Consider the following 23313-nt stretch of genomic DNA (forward strand, 5'->3'; position numbering starts at 1 on the left):
AAATTGATTATACGCTATTTTTAAAAATAATACACCTACTCTCGATATGCTACTACCTCCCACCACGTGAGTTTTTCATTTTTTATCCAATCTCGTGTACTTTGAGCAATGCGATATTCATAATTTTAAATAACGAATTGATCACTGATCAGATATTCTTCATGTAATTATGATTCGAATCACGTATCATGAATCACTGTTCAAAAAAAAAAAGTGATTCGATTCATTTTCTCGAATTAATCACGGAATTTTCGAAAAATCTTTGATTTTTAACACGTGTTTTATGAATGATAAATTCTATAAATTTATTCAGCTGTTGCTTTTTCATTGTGTTGGCGAATTATAATCTTCAATTCATGCAAAATTATTCCTTCAGGTTATCATTGAAAATTACAGTAAATTGACGAAAAATCATCATAAGTGGATAAAGTGATGCTACAATTCAATTTGTTCGTAAAATATTTTTATTTAGAGAAAAGTCGGTCTTCTCACGCTAAATGCGTGAATGTTTTTTTAAAATTGAACTCGTACAAAACATTTTGATTTATATTTTATTTTTTTGTTTTTTCACCATAAGAATGTTTTGCTCGCGTTTACTTGGATCTAAATCAGATCTGATCAATTTATTTAGACGTGATCAGATCTGATAAAGGCGACTTGATTGGATCTCACCCAATTTGAATACATCTGATTAGACCTGATTAGCTCCCATCATTCTCCCCTACAGGAACATTACAAAAATTGCATACAAAATTGAAATGCCATAATTTTAAGTTTTCTTTTTAAAAAGGTAGCAAATTATATATAAACTGAAATCCTATACTTAATTCTGTAAAAGTATGTTTATATATATAAATGTACTATAGCCTATAGGTATAGGTACTAAATTCTTATATCTACATAATTATGCTCTATTGACACTGTTTCAGTCGCGTGGATTCCATTCCCTTCACTTTTTTTCGGTGATTTCGTCTGAAAATAAAAAAATAAAAAGTCACATTTCACCACAATAGAACAAAATTGGGCAAAATTGAGGAGCATTCATTTTCGTTATTTTAAAGAAATTGAAAAGTAGGTACATTCGAGTAAAGGTCGAATTTAAGGTACTTTTAATGGATTAACTGCTTTCATTCAGTGGTTTGTGGTTTCTATTTGTCGTCTTTACATAGGTAGTTTTGTTTCATAAATCCGAAAAAGTGCAGAATTTCTATAAGAGCCTTTAACAATAAGATGGTAAAATCCGCACTCTTTTTAAATTGGTCCGAAACGCATCCAAAAGATTAGTTCGATGTGAAACCATCTCAAACATTTTTCGAGTTGACCCCCACCCTACCCCACCACACCCCACCCCAACCCGAATAATGTCCTCTAATAAATATTCAAAACAGTAGTCGCGGTAGGGTCGGGCACGTTGAACCACCGGGCAGGTTGAACCAGAGGCCATAACTTTTTTCCTATTGTATGTAAAAATGTGGTTTCAACGTTTATTTGTTGGTAACACTGAACTGTATTTTCATACGAAAATTCATCACTGTAGCACAAAAATCCGATGAGTAAAGTCAAAAAAAGTACTTTTTCAATGAAAAAAAAACGAAAAAAAATAATTTTGCCGGCAGGAAAGTTCGAATTCTGGTAAAAGTTTCAATTTTTAAGAGATCAGCGTTACTTATTAGTTATTATTGATGCTGTATACATTGGCGTCATGTTTCTTCAATAAAATCTATTGTAAGTGTATCACTCTTTTTATGCATCTGCTATGAGTAATGCATGTGCAAAACGGGCAGCTTGAACCACTACCTCTTGTGACCATCCCTATCAGGAATTTCAATTTTTTCATTCATTTTTCAGATCATACCATAGCAAATAACTTATAATTACATTCCCCAGTCTCTGTGATCTTGATTAAGCATTAATTTCACATATACACTCCATGGTTATCAATCATCATGGTTCAATGTGCCCTCTTATGTAAATTCTATGTTGGTTCAATGTGCCCGAGGGGGTGGTTCAATGTGCCCGGAGCATTGGGCACATTGAACCAAAAATGGACGCCACTTTAAAATTTTTTTCTGAAAAAACTTACCGATCAAAATCCTTTAAACTCCTAGGGTTTATAGCCAAAATATCAAGCTTCAATTTAAAACTTATTTGAGCATTCTAGGTTCAAAACTTTTGAAGCAATGATGAAAAAACCTAAAACTGGTTCAATGTGCCCGACCCTACTGTACCTATTTAAATATCATGTATAGGTACTTACTTGCTTTTTTTATATGTATTCTTTTTACCCGCGGAGGGCTTTAATTTTTCGATTTTGCTCAAGTTAAGCGGGCGGTTTTCGGAGACAACGTGATTTCAAAGTGGAGGGTTAAATTTTCCAGGAATATGAAAATGAAATAAAAATAAAAATCCGCATTTTGAGTCATATACTTACGTATATACGTGGTACGTTCCTTCCTACCTATAGTGACTATTTCTGCGAAAATTTTAAAAATGTTGGATCATTTTCTTCGGTGACAGAAAATATTGAATTTTGAGCACATTCAGTCATAGTGGGAGGATAGGAATTGACTCCAAAAAAATGTTGAGATGGTTTTGATAATCGAAAATCTACAAATACTAAACGAACCTTAAAAATATACCTATTCTTTTATGATTTTCTATTGCGTATGATCGATTAATCAAATCCCAAAAATGGATTCATTGCGTCATTTCTGCTTTTGTTTGTGAAAATTGAACTTTTAAAAATCGATTTTATGATTTCCAATTTCTATCATGCCTGAAGGATGATACATATTTTCAAAGATGATCTAGAGGAGTAGGTTGTTCTATTATGACGAATAAACTGGTACCTATATGGGTGGATACGAGTACGTACAATGAATTTCGTACCTATACTTTACCAGCAGCGACTATTTGAAAAGAACACGCTGTTATTTGCTTTCCAATAGTATTTCTGGCTTTGCAAGATAATATACCAAATTCTGAATCTGATTTTGGCGTGTAGTTGAAAAACGGATCCTGCTGCGTTGCGATAAAATTTGGTTCCTGGTCTGATTTCATATCATCGGAACTATTCAATGACCATATAAATTCTATCGGAGGAGGATTGGCGTTAACTTCGCAATTCAGTAAAACTGTTTCCTGTTTGAGGGCACGGTGTATTTCGGTCTCATTTTTTTTACATATCGGCGTATCTGAATGATAAGGGAAAAAATGAACATGTACAGAAATAAATTGTGTAACTGTAAGTATAGGTACCTACTTATGTTATTCTTCTCCCAAGTTTTCAACTTCTAGTGAAATGCAGAATTCTCGCATATTGATCGAAAAGTATAAAGTTGACCGCCCCCCCCCCTTAAATTACACTAGGCAACGGCATATTTGTGTTCGGGTTGAAAATGGGCTTAATCGATAGTTTAGACCCTAAAACAAAAAACAGAGTGGGGATTTTCAATTTGAGTTGTTTTTGTAGTCAGGAGAGATGACCAAAGTTGCAAAAATGACCTTTTTTGCCCTATTTCACGAGTTTGTGGAGACATCAGTATCATGTTTAAAAAAAAACCAAGGTCATATTCGGATTCTACGCACTTTTTTAAGTAAACATCTTTACCGGATTTTTGATTTTCGAACATTCAAGCGCATACGGAAGATTTTCGTTTGTAACACGAAATTTTTACTGCACGAGAACCTCGCCCGCGCGAACACGGTTCCGCGCCACGATTACATCGTGGAGTAACGCCAGCGTCGCGCGCTCCGAGTTTTAAAATATGTTACAAACAAAAATCTTCCGTACGCGCTTGAAACTTCGAAAATCAAAAATCCGGCGAAATTGTTTACTTAAAAAAGTGCGTAGAATCCGAATATGGCCTTGGTTTTTTTTGAAACATAATACTGATGTCTCCACAAACTCGTGAAATAGGGCAAAAATAGCCATTTTTGCAACTTTGATTATCTCTCCTGACTACAAAAACAACTCAAATTGAAAATCCCCACTCTGTTTTTTGTTTTAGGGTCTGAACTATCGATTGAGCCAATTTTCAACCCGAACACAAAAAAAAGGTCAAAAATTGTTGCCTAGTGTTATCAGCCCTTGAAAGCAAGATATCCGAGTGACGGAAAATTGATTGAATGAAATAGAAAATAATATTTGAAAGTGCTTTGTTTGAAATTATGTAGTAGGTACCATCGAGCCAATTTCAATATAGGAATAATACGAATGTGACCTCATGCCTTAAGACAATGGGTTGAAATTACGCGAGAAATCAAAATTTTAGCCAAAAAATATTTTGAATGGTTTTTGAAGAATTTTAGGCCCAAAATTGGATCACGACTCGTGGAATTTTTTTAAAAAAATGTCATACTACAAAAATCAAAGAAGGATTATCTTCGACAGAAAATGAAATTTTTTTCCGAGCAGTTATGAAAATTTTCACACCAAAATCTACTTACATTGCACATTGAGACGCCATTTATCTTCAATCACATTACCTCCAAATAAATCATTTAGTGGATTACGTGATCTACATGTCAAATATCTTCCGTCGTCTGTTGCTGAAGGTTGAAAGGTTAGTACACTTACCATGTCGTTGTATGGTGTGTCATTGTTTTCCTGCGTACGTAAATGAATGCAAAAATTCAAATTAAATTTGATTAAAAAATATAATACGAAGCAGAAGTGCTGATAATCAAAATATACTTCAGATTTTGACCAAATTCATTGAATGTGGTTTATGTTGATGGTTTTAATCAGTTCTTATGGTATAACTTACTTCAGTAATCCGCAATTTTTGACTGCCTAACGACCATGTTATTTCATAAACCGGATATGATCCTTCAGATCGACATTCTATATCGACAGATTTTCCCGCTAATAAATATTCTCGCTTGTTTGTAATATTTACAGATGATGGATTCACTATATCAGAATATATTTTTGAAAAAATTACTAATAATTATCACATTGCGATTATTATTTATTACTTATAACGAGGTCATTATTTTGTTGTCGATCGAGTTTGCATCAACAATAAAGTACAGAATTGATCAACTGTTGTGCCACTTCAGAGAGTGCTGAAAGTAAAAGTTGATTAACAAATTATTTTTGTGAAATTGTTTCTATTTCTCTCTATATTAAAAAATCAAAACCCGTCAAACAACTTCTGGATGAGAGCGAACGACTCGGAAGTCGGAGTTGTGTTAGTAAGGCGTTTACAAGACGTTTACAAGACGCTGTATGTTTGTGGTAGTGAGAGTCGAAATACACCGAAAATGTCCGAGTGGTGGAATTGCAATGTGACGTGTATTAACATAGTACTGTGTTTGTAGTGGTGAGCCTTGGCGCAGCACAAGCCGCGTGAAACAATTGGGTGTTGAAGTAAGGAACAGGAGAAAGGAGAACGGACAGTGTAGGTGATGAAAGAAGGTAGAGGGACAAGGACAAGGAGAGCGGGAAAGCAGTACATATATTGAAAGAACTGGTCTGGTTCAAGTACAGGAGAGAAGGATAGATGAAGCGAGGATGCGGATATCACTAGATCGCCGAAGTACGTCCTGCTATTTGATATGGTTGCGAATTTTCGTAGTTCCCGCGTTATAACGAATTCGTTCTGCGGTGCCACCGTGGGCAAGAATCCATCGACGCTCAAAAACTGTTATGTGACTTCAATCATCCTGAGGAATCGGTTAGATTTAGTTTTGAGATTTTAAACTTTCAGGATTTTATTAAATTCAACTGTAGATCGTTATTATGACTGGTTGATTTTTTTGTGAGTTGAAGGAGCCAATTGCTTCGCAAAACTCGAAATTTACGGATTTTGAAAGAATCATGGGCTTAATAGATGTTTAGACCCTAAAATTTTCTACAAAATTAGGTATGTTTGAAAGTGCAATAGAAAACAAGATTTTAAAGCTCAAGTACAAAAAAATATGAAATATCAATTTTTTCCAGAAGTTTTCTTCTATCACGCAGATGACATTTAAACCCACCCTACTTTGTACAGAACTTTACTTCGCAATGCTATATATTTAATTTCATCTTACATAGATTTTGCTTTAGTTGTTGAAAGAAAAAAACTACGCTTCTTTACGGTCACATGGCAACCATTTAAATGAGGGGGGTTTTCTGAAAAATACATAAAGGCTATAGGCGCCTAAGAGGGGTGTAATGGTCCCCGAAAACGTTCGAGTTGATATTAGCATGGAAGGTGGGTACCATTGAGAAACTTCCGCGTGGAAAGTTTCAGATCCACACCCCTTCCCCTTTTTGGCGAACCCCACTTTTCTGAAACTTCAATAACATGTTTCTCAGCCCCATTTCAACAGATTTTGAAAATTTTTCAGTACGTCATGTATATCTTTATAAGGTTTCCCCACAAAAATTTTCAACCCCCTCCCATCATTATTTAATCCTCGAGATGGCGTTTTTTTCATTTTTTATGCATATCAAGAATCAAGATTGCGAGGTACAGTTTTAGAAACGCGTTTTTTGGATGTAATTTTGACCCCCAAACGTCATGTACTTTTTTCGACATTTTTTCAATGGTGCGGCGTGCTGAAAAGTTGGAAAAATGTGTCTTAGTGGGGGGGGGTGAAATGGGAATTTTGGCAAATATAAATATCAATGAGTAGGGTGTCATTTTCTTATGATTCGGTACCGCTGGGCACGAATATGACGTCAGATTTTGTTTTACACTCACACAGCCCCTCCGGAGCCCTAAGCCCCCCTCAATTTTTAATATTTGAAAAATAAACTTACTTTGATTTCATCATCACTTGACAGACAATTTTTAGAAATTCATATTTTAAAAAAAAAAATGATAAGAAGAAAAAAAAGAATAAATGGGAAGTACAAAAATTGTTATTTAAAATATGAAAAAACAAATCATTTCCTCTTAAAAATAGGTACTTCAATATTTTTCAGAAGGGAGTGTCTCAAATTTTGTTTCATGATTAAAAAAATAGAAGAAGTTAGTAGACTACAAAGTGTCAAACAAACAGGATGTCATGTAAAAAAGAGGAAAACAGCAGAACTTTCTGGAGTGAAGGACAACTTTTTCAAATATTTTAAACGTTGGGAATCAAATGAAACCAAAATTCATCACTTTTCAGTCTTTACCGAGAAATTGTTATGGAATAAAATTAAAAACGGCTCAAATCATTTCATTTTCTGACTTCGAGGAGGTGAGTTGAGTTGATAGCGTTTTTATCAGTTTATTCATTAATAGCGACCTCTGGCGTGTATTTTGATATGTCACATGCTTTTTTCTTCACGCATACTTCGCGAATTTGCTCGGTGAGCATATGCTCATAACATCACTAAGGCTGATGGCTTCCCAGGGGCTATGTGAGTGTAGCAGAAAATCTGACGTCATTTTCGTGCTCAGCGGTATCGAATCATAAGAAAACGAGACTAAAATCATTAAAGTAAGTTTATTTTTAAAAATATTAAAAATTGAGGGGGGCTTAGGGCTCCGGAGGGGCTGTGTGAGTGTAAAACAAAATCTGACGTCATATTCGTGCCCAGCGGTACCGAATCATAAGAAAACGACACCCTACTCATTGATATTTGTGACGCGACCAGCAATACCATACCATATGTCGGCAAAAATTTTTTTCGTTTTATTGTGGTTTCTGGTAGTGTTTTTCTTCCTCTTTTCAATGGTGCAAACAGATTTTCAAAATATTAAAATTTGACAAATTTGCAAAATTTCAAAGTTGCGTATTTTTTGAAATTCGAAAACCAAAATTCTGAGAAAAACGTTTTTGAAAGTTTGGGTTATTTTTGTAACATTTTTAAAAACCAGTGAACAGTATTTTTTTTTTTTGACATTTTTTTATGAAAAGCACTTTTGTAAAACCGGTTTTTCACCACTAAAACGACGTGTTTGAGATCGGTGGGTACACCCATTCCAAAGTATAGGCTTCATAGTATATGAATAGACAAAAAATTTTTTTTTGATATTTTCTGACTTTTTCCATGAAAACGCGATTATCTCAAAAAAAAGTTTTCCGACTTATGGTATGGTATCGCTGGTCGCGTCACATTTATATTTGCCAAAATTCCCATTTCACCCCCCCCCCCCCCACTAAGACACATTTTTCCAACTTTTCAGCACGCCGCACCATTGAAAAAATGTCGAAAAAAGTACATGACGTTTGGGGGTCAAAATTACATCCAAAAAACGCGTTTCTAAAACTGTACCTCGCAATCTTGATTCTTGATATGCATAAAAAATGAAAAAAACGCCATCTCGAGGATTAAATAATGATGGGAGGGGGTTGAAAATTTTTGTGGGGAAACCTAATAAAGATATACATGACGTACTGAAAAATTTTCAAAATCTGTTGAAATGGGGCTGAGAAACGTGTTATTTAAAAAAAATACAATTTAAACGAAATTTTGAGTGAGAACATAGGTGTTTGAGGTAAGGAAAATAATCTACGTAAAATTCTCTACGAGATGGAGTAGCTTAAAAAGTTATCCATGCGATAGAAAAAAAGTTATAAAAACTAAAATTTGTAAAACTCTTGGAAAAAATAGTTTTTCGTATTTAAAATAAGTACCTACATATCTACCTACAAATTTACTCGAAATGTTGAATAAGGACATACGTGTTTTGGGTATGGAAGACGATCAAGGTTAAGTTCTGTACAAGATAGAGTAAGTTAGAAAGTTATCAGTGCAATAGAAAACAAGATTTTAAAGCTCAAGTACCAAAAAATATGAAATATCAATTTTTTCCAGAAGTTTTCTTCTATCACGCAGATAGGAATGGTTGACGGGCCATGAGGGGGGTTTAGGGGGCGGAGCCCCCCAAGCGAAGTTCCGAGGGCGCAGCCCGAGGAACGAGCCGGGGGTTGGGCCGCGAAGCGGCCAGGGGGCGGAGCCCCCTAGTTTTTTTCAAAAAAAATTTTCAATGTTTGAAAATACAAACTTTTAGCAGAAGGGCCAAAAGAGGTGGAATACAACCAGAACGGTCAAATCTTTATCATTATCGTTTTGAATTTATTTCGCGATATTTTTAGCTAGGTAGTACACTTATTTGTGTTTTTGATCTTGAGAAAAAATTTTAAAAATGGGTCAACTTTCAATATTGAAGCTATATCTTCACCTACTGTATGCAAAGTCGATATAATCGAAGCGGAAGCATTTAAAAAAAAAAAATTTCTCACTTGCTATAAAGAGTTCACTATATGTTATTTTCGTGGATGCATATTGAAAATCCACTAGACATTCATAAACACCTCGATCTTCTATTGTAATATTATAAATTGTTAGATCAGCTAGTTGAGTTGTTGACGTGAAACCAGCTTTTCGTTTTAGCGCTGTCGGTGAAGACCAATTTGTTGCAATTGTCGATGATTTTTTTTCTGCATCAAAGCTGAAATAAATGTACAGTAAATCATTGCTAATATTACGTGAAGTTTTAGGTTTTTTATTTCATGGTAGTTGGGGCGGATGGCGAAAAAAAAAATGTCGGATACTCTTGATCAAATTCAGTGTAGACCTTTATTTCAAGTTCAAGGTCTGTATTCACCCAGAAAATTTCTTAGTTCCGGAGGTGTCCTTGAAGAAGAGATATGGGTCCTCAGAGAGAGACCATTTTTCTAAAAAAAAAACAACTTTTAAAGTTTTTTTTTCATTCCGTTTCGTATTCTTGAAATGTGTAGGTATAGGAAATATTTAACAGCCGATTTCAGACGTTTTTTGACATGGATATTATGATCTTGGGCTGAAGGGTTGTTCCGAAATTTGTAAAAGGCAAATTCATGTGGGAGCGGTACCGTTTCACTAAGGACATTTTTTCAGTTCTCAAAAATGTTGTTACCAGTGTGCCAGTGTGTCATTGTTTCGTTACGGATAAGACGGAATGGAACGAAATTAACATAATTTTGTATAATTTCAAATGGAGTCTCATCGTTGACTTATAGTTATTGAATCAAAAATCAAAGGAGTAACAATCGTGCCAAAATGTCGAAGGATATCATTTCTGAAACGAGTCAAATATTTGAAATAAGAAATGTTGGGGTTGACGAAGTTCATTGTTTCTTATCTATCAACATTTCATTTTACATGTACATAATTATCATATTGTGGATAAGTGTAGCCTACATATCAAATGTCCTTACCCATGAATAAGTTCATTCTTTCTATCAAACCACGACACTTTAGAGAAGCTGTCATCTTTATCTTCAGTTGATGCATCGCAATACAGAGTGGCATTCTGGCCAAAAGCAAACGTTTGCCTGATTCCTGTATATAGTTAAACAACATATCAATTAATTCATTGAGCATTGAAGGTTTGCTAAATTTTTCTATATGAAATTGTTTTTTATTGATAACGACTAGGGAAGGAAAAGAGTGCTGTGGCGTGTCAAGTCAAGGGTTTAACAAAAAAAAAAAGAAAAAAAAAAGAAAGAAAAGAAAGAAACAAACAAACAAATGTACATATAAGTACGAATTTTTGAGAAGGGTATGAAAATCGTAAGGGACAGTCAGATAAGGAATCCATTGAAAGGAAATCAAAGTGCTTTGGTCTGTCATTCAATCGAGGAATTAGTGGTGGACCCACACACAAAATTCGTTTTGCGGTTCCACTTTCAGAAGCGTTTTTTCAATCATCGATTTTTTCTGATGTTTATTGTAGTCTATTTTAGAATTGTTTCGTTTACCACATTACATATTAGGACATTTGCATTTCAATGAAATTTGCTCAAATTAGGTTTAGGCAAGAGTTCACGCTGGATTCAAGCGACTCAAGTGGAAATGACCTCGATCCAAAATTCGCGTAGGTGTATCCAAATTTTTGGGAAGGAGTGGAAGAATATAAAACACATCAAAAATAAAAAAATAGGAATCAACCGATGAGAAATCAACGGTTGTAACTTATATGTTGTGTGCCAAGTCCGAAATTGTACAATTCGGGGTTGGTACGGCCAATTTTGTACCATCTCCGAAGTGTCCGGACCAAGCGTGAATATTACTTTTTCATCGGGCTTTGTTCGTACCATGCCCGGAGGGTCCGGACCAAGTGTTCGACTTGGTACAACTTGTGTTGTGCAAAATCCGATCTGAAGTTTTATGTTGTAGTTGAAAAATATTCAATACCCCTCCCCTCCCTCACCCCTAAAAAGGACCCCCTCTCACACACAAATTTAAAATGCGTACATTATATCGGTATTAGGTAATTTGAAAGGTTGAATAGCATCAATAAGAATAAAATGAGTTAATGTTGTGGGCCTTGAGCCTTGGACATTCTTCTAATTTCAGCTGATATTTTTCCTATGAAGTGAAAAACAATCAGCCCTAGCGAAGCTCTCAAAAATTGAGAGATACAAAATTTTGAAATGGAAAACGATTAGCCAAGGTGAAACGAGGGCAAGTCCGAAATTGTACAATTCGGGGTTGGTACAGCCAATTTTGTACCATCTCCGAAGTTCCGGACCAAGTGTGAATATTACTTTTTCATCGGGCTTTGTTCGTACCATGCCCGGAGGGTCCGGACCAAGTGTTCGACTTGGTACAATTTGTGTTGTGCATAGTCCGATTTTAAGTTTTATAATGAAGGAATTTGAATTTCATGCCTTTATTTAAAAATTCAAACCTTGACATTTTAATCAAGTCCAAAACAAATGCGTTTTATTTTTTGATTTATAAATTTTCAACAGCTTTTGCACTCGCAATTAAGTAGGTACCTATTTTTTTATTCCAAAACTGAAATTTTTTCAAATTTATTTTTCAAATTTTTAAAATCTTAAAATCAGCTCATCTTTTTGCATATAAAAATATAGGTACATATGTTCCAATAATTTAGTTCTTGAATACTAGGGCCTAAGTTTCTCCACTATTCTGAAATTGGCATTTTTTTCAGAGAACAAGACTAAAAAAATGATTTTCTAATCTTAGAATTATAAATTTTTGAAATGTTGAAACCGGAACAATTATATTTTTACGTCTTCAAAGATACCTAGGCCTCTTATTTAGTTCTTGAATTATGAATTTTTGAGAGCTTCTGTCCTCGCTTCGCTATAGGGCCAGTTTCTTCATTATTCTGAAATTGACATTTTTTCTTCAGGAAACAAGACTTAAACAAGCGAGGTCCGGGGGACCTGGCAAGAGGGTTCCCCATAGGGCACGCCTAATTTTATTAAAATATCGGATCAAATAAATTTGAGCATTTGACATGCATAAAGCATCAAAATTATGAGTACCATAGGTACTGATAATAAAAAATAAAAACAAATAATTAATTCTAAATCAGTCTCGGATTTGGTATTGAAAATACTAATCACGTAATCACTGATTGGTCAAGTGTTGACATTTCATTTTCATGTACATTCAGTAGAAATATTTGGCCATGTTTACATTATTTCTAAAATATTAGAAATTAATTTCGATTTTTGATTATGTATTTTTGGGGATTTTATTGATATTTCCAAAAAAGAGTGTACTAGTTTTATTAAAGTGAAGTCGGATCAATTCCTTATAAACTTAAACATTCAAATTTATAAAAACATCAATATACGTATGCAAACAAATAATTAAAAATTGAGTAATATTCACGCTTGGTCCGGACACTTCGGAGATGGTACAAAATTGGCTGTACCAATCCCGAATTGTACAATTTCGGACTTGGTACCTAACATATCCAAAAATCAACGTTCTGGAACGATTTGATAGGAAAAGAGTAGGGTTTTTCTTGTTTTTTGACTTGGAGAAATCTTGTGTTCTTCCTTCTTCCGTTCAAATTGACGTGTAGGAGGCTGAAATTTGATATTCGCATTTGAAAGGCACATAAATGTGCCTTTTGAGGGTTTCGACTTTTCAATTTTTTTTTTACTACTAAAATGACTAGTGTTTTCGTGCTTTTTTAAAAATAGTTTTTTATTTTATGTTCATCAAATTGACCTGGGAGGCTGACATTTGAGATGTGGATTCGGCGGATTTCTTGAAAGTGCTTTCTTGATGTCCTGATTAAAGCGAGGAATGGTCTAGCTTACTTAAACCACGTTGAATGGAAATTGACATGCAAAGGCGAGCTCCACAGGGATGAACTAGGTATCCGAACAAATTGAGGGAATGCACAAAATGAAGCGAGGGACAGCGTAGGGTTTTAGAGGAGGATAATGCATTTTTTCTTTGAACGTAAGAAAACCCTTATTCTACGCCCCCTCCCTGGTGTGTGTCATTTTTACTTTGATTGTAGGAACAAAAGTTTTCATCTTCATTTTGATAGCATTCTCTTTTTCCATTGCATATTTGACGTCGGCGGATATGAGTGCCATCATTGCACGGGAATCCTTGCACAAAAATACAAATTATTTTAGCTATGAAGTGTATTTTAATGAGTACTGTTTTATATTATGAACATATGAGTTTTTCAAAAACTCAGAAAAATTTTACCCAAGCAAGATCCTAAACGTTTTCATACCTGTATCGACAAACATGACTAAAGTTCCGTCATCCATGGTAACTTCGTGGAATTTCGCACAAAGCATCTAAAAGAAAGTGGTCTAGATTAGAAAAATCAAGTTTGGCAGCTGAAAATTTGGTTCTGAAGTCTGGCTGACATATTCTTTCGGCGAACTAAATTTCAGCTCGATCGAAGTTGGCGAGTTGTAAAAGTTCCATAGTTGATAAACTTACCAAAAGCAGAAATATGAGTATCATAATGCCTCTTCTCCACAAACACTCACTTCAACAATTAGTTTACTTTAAAAAATTGTAGGATTCATCTACCGCAATAAAAACATTCGCATACAGTTGATCAAGTTAAAATGATATGTAACTAAAACTAAAACTGAAACAATAGATCATTTTTTTTTTTAAAAAAAACGAGAATTGAAAAATGAAAACTAAGTAAACTGTTATTTTTCGGTTTTTCCTACCGTGTTTTTTTGAAATAATATTTTTTTAAACTATGTATTATTTTTTTTCAAAAGTGTGCAAAAAGTTGTTAATTTTCGTATGTTTTGGAACTAATTGCTGCATTTTTACCCATTTTTTACTCAAAAAAGCGCTAACGACCATAAAAAGCACAAAATAAGCAAAATGTTTGCATTTTTGACCATAAATAAGCATTATTTTTAAAACATTTACACCCAAAAAAGAGGAAAAAAAAAGCACTGTCAACTCTTTCACCATTCGCCTCAGAATGAAATGAATAGCAAAGTATAAATGTATCTATGCCTTATAGCGTGTTGCTAGAAAAAAAGCATCATCATACATACATAAAAATCCTAACCCTAGTAATCAGTAACCACAAAAGTTCAAAAAAGTAACCTCGAAACTTACAATGAAACGAGCGAAACATTCTAATGTAGAATAAAAATCTTTAAAGAACGTAGAACATTTCATTTAAAAAATAAGGTAAAAAAGGATTTTTTGGGAATTACTGGCAACAAATTTTGCATTTACTCAATTGTTGTGAAAAAAAGATTTCGCAACTTTTTGATAATACCCATATTTTTGATAGCTTTTTCGAAAAATTTGTATATTTTTTTCCAAATGTTGTTCAAATTCTCCATTAAGTAATTGACACCCAATTCTGGCAGAAAAGTGAAACTTTTTAACAAATTTTAGCAATAATGTGAGACCTTTTTGGAATTTTTTCAAATTTAGCAAGGTTTTCCGACAGTTAAGTAAAAGCGAGAATTTTTGTAAATTTTTGACAAAAGTAAAACTTTGAAAATTACTGACAAAAAGTAATACTTTTTTGCAATTTTTGTCGAAAAAGTGAGACCACTTTGCAACTTTTTGGTTATAAAGTAATTTTTTCTCGGAAAATGTTGCAAAAATTCCAAGAAATTTCCCGCTAAAAAGCAACACTTTTGAGCGATTTTGGGGCAAAAAAAGTGAGGCATTTAAAAACAAATTTTAGCCATTTTTGGCAAGACAAACGCTTTTTGAAAATTTTGACAAAAGCTAAGACTTTTTGATAAACTTACCAAAAGTAGAAGTATGAGGATCATTATGCCACTTCTCCACTAACACTCACTTCAACAATTGGTTTACTTAAAAAAATTATACGTTTCGTCTACCGCAATAAAAACATTCGCATACAGTTGATCAAGTAAAAATGAAATGTATCTAAGAGATAGTTGGCTACATATTTTCATTTTCGCCATCCGGAATAATTTTGATTCATCGCGCTGATTTTTCATTTACAGGAAATCTACGCATCACGTAGGTAGTTGTTGATTTCTGACCATTTATGGTCACATCAGTCCTTAGTTCTGTAGGCCGTGTCGTTGAGCAACATTCGATATCAAAAATATCTGTAAAATGACGAACAAAACGACAAATAATTATTGATATTGACGTAGTTTCCTGTTTTCGTACGAGTTCAAGCTTCAAGCTCAAAAATTGATTATATATTTAATAGCAATATCGATTCCACTTCCTTTGTAAATTTTTCGTTTTTTATCTGAATTTCTGTGACTTAACGAATTGAATCGGTGAGAACAAAATGCGGCTAAGTCCATTTTCGCATTTTTCAGGAATAACAAGGAACTGATTAATTCGAAAATCAAATAATTTTGGCAAACATGCCCAAGGTTTGGGGTCATTTCAACTCAAAATCTCCAACATACTTCAATTTCAGCGAAATCGAGGACTATGAATTTTTTCCGCTCCACTCTAATATCCGGCTACGTATGGTTTTTTCGGTGAGGTTTTTCTGTATGATAAAACTTATCGAGTAGATCTCAATTACTATAAATTTATGAAAAATCATCATAAGAGAAGGATAAAGTTATGTTACGATTGCTTAAAACTTTGTTTAAAATATCATGGAAATAGTTGTAATCAACTTGGAAATTGATTAAACGCTGTAAAAATTGCTCAAAATATTGCTAATATGTAATACTTATAGGTATCTTATCTAATAAAGACGACTGATTGGATCTGATCCAATTTGAATACATCTGGTTAGACCCGATCAGCTCCAATCATTTTCCCATGTACAGGAACGTTGCAAAAATTGCTTAAAAAATTAAAATGTCATAAAAATACTTTAATTTTAATTTTTCTTTTAAAAAGCAGCAAATTATAAACTGAAATCCATAAAATTATGTAAAAGTATGTTTATATTTTTATAGGTTCTAAGTTCTTGTATGTTCTATTGACACTGTTTCGGTGGCGTGAATTCCATTTCCTTTCACTTTTTTTTTGATGATTTAGTCTGAAAAGAAAAAAGAAAGAATCACATTTCATTACAATGAGATGGTGAAATCCACACAAAAGGTTAGGTTTGATGTTAAACCATCTCAATTTTTTTTAAATCGAGCCCTCCCCTCTCCAATAAAAATAAAAATCAGCATTTTGAGCTAGATACTAGCGTTCCTATCTATAGTGACTATTTAATGCGAAAATTTCAAAAATTTTTAGACCATTTTCACCGCAAACAGAAAAGATTGCATTTTGCGCACTCTCACTCATAGTATAGGTGGGAGGGGGGTTGGACCAAAAACAATTTCAGTTGGTTTTTCTGATCGAAAATCTACCAAACGAACCTCAAAAATAGATTCATTTACGATTTTCTATCGCATATGATCAATTAAATCGAATCCCAAAAATCGATTCATTGCCTCATTTTTGCTTTTCTTTGTGAAAATTGGCTGTTTAAAAATCGATTTTCTGATTATTTTCAATTTCGATCATGCCTGAGGAGTGATAGATATTTTCAAAGGTGATCTAGAGGTATAGTGAATTCCATAAGTATACTTTACCTGCAGCGACTATCTGAAAAGAACACGCTGTTATTTGCACTCCAACAGTATTTCTGGCTTTGCAAGATAATGTACCAAATTCTGAATCTGATTTTGGCGTGTAGTTGAAAAACGGATTCGGCTGCGTTGTGATAAGATTTGGTTCCTGGTCTGATTTCATATCATTGGAACTACTCGTATTCAATGACCATATAAATTCTGTTGGAGGAGGATTGGCATCAACTTCGCACTTAAGTAAAACAGTTTCCTGTTTACGAGCACGGTGTATTTCGGTCTCATTTTTTCTACATATCGGTGTATCTAAATGATAGGGGAAAAAATGAACAACAATGTAGGTACATAAATATAATGTATAAGTACTTATCTAGGTATGTACATACTAGAAAAATTGGAGTAGGAAAAAACGAATAACTGAAATACCTATACCTACATTTCACTTCCAAATTGACCGGGTCGCTTTCTCCACTTCCTACCGCATTCTCAGCATAACAAGTGAATTTACCAGTAGCAGTTTTCTGAATTCTTTGCAAAATTAGGTTGTGATCTGTTTTTATGATGTTCTTCGCGATACTTTGTGGGATTTCTAAACCCTGAATAAAACGGATTATGTATGAAAAATAAATAGGATGTAAATGAGTACGAGTATACCTAACTGATAAACCCTTACAAATTTTAAATAATATTGTTGTGAATTACCTTCAAGAAAACACAAAAATTTAACCTCGTAATCGGGAGTAGCGACTTACTTATGAATAAGTTATAATCAAAATCAGTAAATCAGCGAACAAACTATATTGATTACACTCACATTATGGAACCAGGTGAATTTGGTTATTCGAGGATTTGCTCGCATGTAACATTCAAAGTAAACATCATCCCCTTCTTTGATATTATCTGGATTTATAAAGTTAGCCATTTGCAATCTTGGAATTGGATTGTCTGAAAAAAAAAATCAAACAATAGTATTTCAGGATGTTATGGGTAGGTCTAGGTACCTTTAACTATCCATATTTATACGAAAGTGACCTTGTGACCTGTCAAAATGGGTTAAAATTCTACGAGAAATTGAAATTCCGATGATCAAAATGTATTTTGAACATTTTTCGAAGAGCTTTAAGCCCTATGTGGATTACGATTCGCAGAATTTTTGAACAAATGTGTTATGCCACCAATCAGAAAGGCTTAATTTCGGTAGAAAATCACAAATTTCTTTTCCGAGCAATTTTAAAAATGTTTACCCCAAAAGTCAGTCATATTTTTCAGTATTAGACCAAGCGTGTTTTCAGGATTCATATTGTATTAAGTTACAACTGAGAAAAACAAATGTAGTCAAGTGTGACGCGCTATCTACTTAACTTATGTACATACTTACATTGCACATTGAGACGCCATTTATCTTCTATCGCACTATTCGCAATATCCTGGATGTGTGGATTTTGTGCTCGACAAGTCAAATACCTTTGGTCGTCCGTTACGTTAGGTTTGAAGGATATTACGCTTACTTCGCCTTGTGCTGTGATTCTCTGCGTAAGTAAACGAATAAAATTCTTTTGTTTTTGCAAAATGTACTCTCTAAATTTGAAACAGTGAAATTTCACTGCTTAGCAGTCACGACATTTTGGCTTCATAAAAGCAGTAGTTTCTTACTGCGAAACAGTAAAAAATTTACTGAATTGATCAGTAAAAATGATTTTTACTGACCAATTCAGTAGATTTTTCACTGTTTTGCAGTAAAAAACTATGCTTTTATGAAGCCAAAATGTCGTGACTGCTAAGCAGTGAAATTTCAGTGTTTCAAATTTAGAGAGTATAACTATTTTGGATTTTGACCAAAGGGTCATTCCATGTCAATTCGACCAAGGTTTGTGAGTCATGTCTTTCGATTTCGCTCAAATTTTTTTTTGCAATATAAACACGAATATGACGTTAGATTTTTGATTCGACCCCATCCATGGCCCCCAGCACCTTCCCAAAGGGGCTAAAAGTTCAGAAAAGTGTTTTTTTCGTGCGACACATCAAATAGTACGTTTTTGGTGACGCTGAACACGAATATGACGTCAGATTTTTGGTTGGACCCCATTTTCGGCCTCCAACCATTTTTTTGGACTTTTACCAATTGGGGAGGTTCTGGGAGACATAGGTAAGGTCAAATTGAAAAACTACGGCTATATTCGTGTTCAGCGATATCGAAAACATACTATTTCATGTGTCACACGAATGAAACCATTTTTTTAAAGTTACCCCCTTGGGGAGGTGCTGGGGGCCGTGGATGGGTCCAATCAAAAATCTAACGTCATATTCGTGTTCAGCGTCACCAAAAACATTATATTTGATGTGTAACACGAAAAACCCCCTATTTTGAACTTTTCCCCATTTGGGGAGGTGCTGGGGCCGTGGATGGGGTCTAATCAAAAATCTAACATCATATTCGTGTTCAGCGTTAGTAAAAACATACAATTCGATATATCACATGTCCCAGATTTTTTTTCGTAAGTTTTGCCCCAAATTGGGGGTGGAGGTGCTCCCCTTCCATCAAGAGATCCCATCTCGAAACTTGAATATTTCGAGAAAGCATCAAAAGGTACATCTATGGAAATTTTTTCAGAATTTTAAATGGCAGCTCCCACTTACAGCGCCATTTTGAAATTTCAACTTTCGATTTGAAAGTTCAGCTTTCGAATTTTCAAAATTTCAAAACGCTTAAAAAGTTCAAAATTTAATACCCTTTCGAACTGTGAAATCAGATTGATCAAAATATCATAGTTTTGGAGGAATGCGCTGCTAAAGTTGAGTACCTCGAGACAATGTGAAAATAATGGAAGCCCCTCACCCCCCCCCCTGGGGGCTGGGACCAATCTGATTGATGGTTTCTTACTTACTGGTGGGTAGATATTGTAAAATAAAATTTGAGCGAAATCGAAAGACATTACTTTCAAAGTCGCACTTTTTTGGTCGAATTGACATGGAATGACCCCAAATTCATTGAATGTGATGCTTTTAATAAATTCTCAAGTTATAACACTTACGGTTTCATTACTCGGCAATTTTTTACTGCCAAACCACCATGTTATTTCAGCTGACGGGTATGATCCTTTAGATTGGCATTCTACATCGACAGATTTTCCCGCTGATAAATATTCTCGTTTCGTTGTAATATTTATAAATGATGGTTTCACTATATCAAAGTATAATTTTTTGAAAAAAGGATTATTCATAGTTATCACATTGTGATTATTATTATAACGAGGTCATTTGTTGTCGATCGAGTGTATATCAACTATCAAGTACAGCTAGAATTGATCAACTGTCATGCCACTTCAAAGAGTGCTGAAAGTGAAAGTTGATCAACAAATCATCTGTGTGAAATAGTGTTTATCAATTTTTTTTTCAACGTTTGAAAGTACGAGCTTTTAGATGAAGGGGTGAAAGAGGTTGAATGCAGCCAGAACTATTAAATTTATATCTTTTTTTTGGAATTTATTTCGCAGTAGATATTTTTAGCTACGTAATATGTACTTTTACTTCCTTGTGTTTTCGAACGGATTGGTTTTCTTGTGCTAAAAACAAAACCTTGGGAAAGGGAGGAGAATTCGAATTTTAAAATTAAAGCTGCGTACCTGTGTAAAGTTGATATTATCGAAGCGGAAGCATTATATGTAGTTATTCAAGAAAAATATTTTCTTACTTCTTATAATGAGACGAGATTTTGAATTTTTCATGGGCGATTTCTGAAAATCCACTTGACATGTATAAACACCCTCATCTTCTTTTGTAATATCATAAATTGTTAGATTAGCTGGTTGAGTTGTTGACTCGAAACTCGCCTTTTGTTTTGAAGCTGTCGGTGAAGACCATTCGGTTGCAATAACCGATGGGTTTTTTTCTGCATCAAAGCTGAAATACAATGTAAATCATTTGCTAATACGAGTAAGTGTTACGTGTGACATTTGACGTTTTTTATTTCACAGTTATAAAAATAACTCGTTATAGCCCAGTCGAAATACGATTTGACTCGAGCATAATTGCGACTAAAATGGAGGGTCGAATTTGAAAATTACAGAAAGGTCATTTTTTGGAGGTGTATAATATGGCCCCAAATGGATGAAAATGGTCCAAAATTATACCATTGGTCAGCACCCCAATTGTGATCAACGTATCTAAATTTCAGCTTCCTAGGTCATCCCCGCTCTTTTTAAGGTGGAAAAAATCGATTAGAACAGGTTCCAAGTCCCCAGTCATAAAATTTAAAATTAATAAAATCACGTCGATGTGAGGGGTCGTAGGGTTTTAACCAAATGTAGTGGAGACCTTTTCAAGTTGAATGTCTGTGAGGCCATTTAAAAAAAAAAAAAGATTATTTTTAGCTCTAGTTTCTTATCAAGCCGGTTTTGAGATCAATGGATCAGTTCCAAAAGATAGATATTAAGTTATCTTACCCATGAAGCAATTTATTGTTTGTATCACGAAACCACGAAACTTTAGAGACCCTGTCATCTTCATCTTGAGTTGATGCATCACATGGCATTACGGCTTCTTTACCCAATTCAACATTCTGTATCGATTCTATGTCTTCTGTGTACAAGTAGTTAAGCAAAATATTAATATATATCAAATTCATTGAGCATTGAAGGTTAGCTAAATTTTTCTACATCAAATTGATTTTTATTGATAGACTTGGGGGCCCCCTGGCGGCCCAACTTCCCTACTCGTTTCTCGGGGCTGCGTCCTCAACCCCCCCCCCCTGAACACTAAAATTACCCAAAAGTCCCGTTTTTTGCATCAAAAAATATCAATGACTAAAAATTGTCTATACTATTGTTATCGTTAAAGTGGTAATGACTAGGATTGGAAGATTCAGATAATAGTGATTGCATAAAAGGGGGGTTACATGAGAAACTACCTAAGGGGGTTGAATTTGGCCTATGTCTCCTAATGTCACTAGACATGGGTATCCGATCCAATATTAACGATAACAACTAAAGGTTAGAATAATTATGAAATGAACACCTAACATCATTATTCCGATGATACTCTTTATTGTACTAAAAGACATCAATACTACTATAATTAATAGATTAATTATAATATTCTCGATCTTCTTGACAATATATCAATCTAAGATCAGTGCCTTAAGATTGTTGCCGATCATGTAGTTCGCAGGAACATCTATACCATCCGAAAAAGGCATAGTTAGGCGAAATAGGTATCAATCAACATACCTACATCCGAGGCTGGATCCATGTCCTAGGCTCGAGGATATACAATAATATTAATTAATGGTGCTAACTTAAGATTAATTAGTGGAGACACCACCATGTAAGTAAAACTTACCGAACACTGCTCAGTGCTCACTGTCACACCACCTCTTTCCCTTAGCCTACCCCAATAATAGTGGCTGTCTGTGGCTGCTTTACGAAGAGACACATGTAACACACGCTCTATCTGTTGATGTCTGGAATCATCTTAGATAGCCGCAAAAAGGAGATCAGAAGGTATTCGCGAACAGTACTAATGGTAATTACGTTAATTACTTGACCCGCGAATGGTTAAATCAATATATCGCACCTCGGGAGTTATAAGGTCACATCTCAAAAAAGTGAAATTTTACAGGAGAGTGATTTTCTTTTTTTTAAAAACTTGATTCATTATTTTCATCAACTTATAATCAATTGTGAGGAATGAATAGCATGTCATTTTGAAGATTGGGTATCCTACCTTCATTTAGCATAAGAATATTTTGAAAAATAAAATCTTAAAGAGGAAATATTTCAATGTTTGGAAAACATTTTGAGTTATAACCTTTCATAAAAAGTGATCTGGAGGCGAAAAAAAGCGTCCAAAAAAATTTTCATGATAACAAAATTGTAGAGAATTAAATTTCCAATCGACATAATGTCGTTAGTTTTTTTCTAGAGTGCTTAGTTTTTGAGTTTTTCCCAAAAAACTAAAATTTTAATATATACCTATGCAAATTAATTTTTCTGAAAAATGTTCTATTTTAAAAATTTTTTGTTTTGGAACAAATCTACAAAAAATACACTCCTTGTGATTATTTTACATCTTAAAAACGTTCAACACTATCGAAACTGGTTTCTGACACTTTGTATGTGCAAATTTTACTCAAAGAAAGAGGAGTTTTTTGAGATGTGACCTTATAACTCCAAACAACTTGCAATGTTGTAGAAATTTTGAGTTAGGCCCTTTGCATTTTTTACATGATCTAAGCAGCATACCCGACTCAAAGTGTTATTTTTGGTTGCAGGGGGTCATGCAAACCCCAAAAATGCAAAAACATCAAAATCGATTTTTTTTGAGATGTGACCTTATAACTCCCGAGGTGCGATATAATTACCACGCTAGAAGTGGAATAGACAGGAGTTAAAGGTCTCATCGCGAGACTTATACATTTTATTCAACACTATGTAGCACAATGCCACTTGATACCTTACGCTGCAGACGATAGAAAACAAGTGAGGCTCGTGGACAAATTCTCATACAGAGAAGCCACGATCCAGAAGATCTGAGCTCACCCCTTTTGTACATGATTGACAGATTTATGTACAAAACGGGTGTATTGTGTAAAGA

At 34.2% G+C, this 23313-nt stretch overlaps 2 protein-coding genes across 3 annotated transcripts; both read right to left on the bottom strand.

Moving 5' to 3' along the window:
• Nucleotides 1-469: 469 nt before the first annotated feature.
• On the bottom strand, nt 470-15102 carry LOC135844071 (cell adhesion molecule 3-like). Of its 2 annotated transcripts, none has more exons than XM_065362169.1 (9): nt 14947-15102; nt 13431-13497; nt 13195-13299; nt 10129-10252; nt 9172-9380; nt 4770-4915; nt 4450-4609; nt 2890-3194; nt 470-972 (listed from the first exon to the last, which is right to left on the bottom strand). In XM_065362169.1, the coding sequence occupies exons 1-8, from the start codon at nt 14968-14970 to the stop codon at nt 2890-2892; spliced, it is 1140 nt and encodes a 379-aa protein (XP_065218241.1). In that variant the 5' UTR covers nt 14971-15102; the 3' UTR covers nt 470-972. The 2 variants fall into 2 exon arrangements, with proteins under 2 accessions (XP_065218241.1, XP_065218242.1); XM_065362170.1 differs by lacking the exon at nt 14947-15102 and adding an exon at nt 13646-13770.
• A 945-nt stretch (nt 15103-16047) lies between these two features.
• Nucleotides 16048-21446, bottom strand: LOC135844644 (cell adhesion molecule 3-like). The gene is made up of 8 exons (XM_065362898.1): nt 21165-21446; nt 20414-20622; nt 19755-19903; nt 18101-18251; nt 17537-17667; nt 17159-17318; nt 16729-17028; nt 16048-16181 (listed from the first exon to the last, which is right to left on the bottom strand). The coding sequence occupies exons 1-8, from the start codon at nt 21344-21346 to the stop codon at nt 16177-16179; spliced, it is 1287 nt and encodes a 428-aa protein (XP_065218970.1). The 5' UTR covers nt 21347-21446; the 3' UTR covers nt 16048-16176.
• Between the last annotated feature and the right edge of the window lie 1867 nt (nt 21447-23313).

Source organism: Planococcus citri, chromosome 4 (genome assembly GCF_950023065.1).
Source record: "Planococcus citri chromosome 4, ihPlaCitr1.1, whole genome shotgun sequence".
NCBI lineage: Eukaryota > Metazoa > Arthropoda > Insecta > Hemiptera > Pseudococcidae > Planococcus > Planococcus citri.

What these genes read in the sequence shown, in the direction of transcription:
- LOC135844071 (XM_065362169.1), bottom strand. Translation starts at nt 14,970, where the DNA reads ATGATCCTCATACTTCTACTTTTG. An exon ending in AGTCATGTTTGTCGATACAG is followed by an intron (nt 13,300 to 13,430) that starts GTATGAAAACGT and finishes TTTTTGTGCAAG; the next exon opens with GATTCCCGTGCAATGATGGC. An exon ending in AAAAATTGCGGATTACTGAA is followed by an intron (nt 4,610 to 4,769) that starts GTAAGTTATACC and finishes TTACGTACGCAG; the next exon opens with GAAAACAATGACACACCATA.
- LOC135844644 (XM_065362898.1), bottom strand. Translation starts at nt 21,346, where the DNA reads ATGAATTTGATATATATTAATATTTTGCTTAACTACTTGTACACAGAA. An exon ending in AATTGCCGAGTAATGAAACC is followed by an intron (nt 18,252 to 19,754) that starts GTAAGTGTTATA and finishes TTACTTACGCAG; the next exon opens with AGAATCACAGCACAAGGCGA. An exon ending in GGTCAATTTGGAAGTGAAAT is followed by an intron (nt 17,029 to 17,158) that starts GTAGGTATAGGT and finishes CCTATCATTTAG; the next exon opens with ATACACCGATATGTAGAAAA.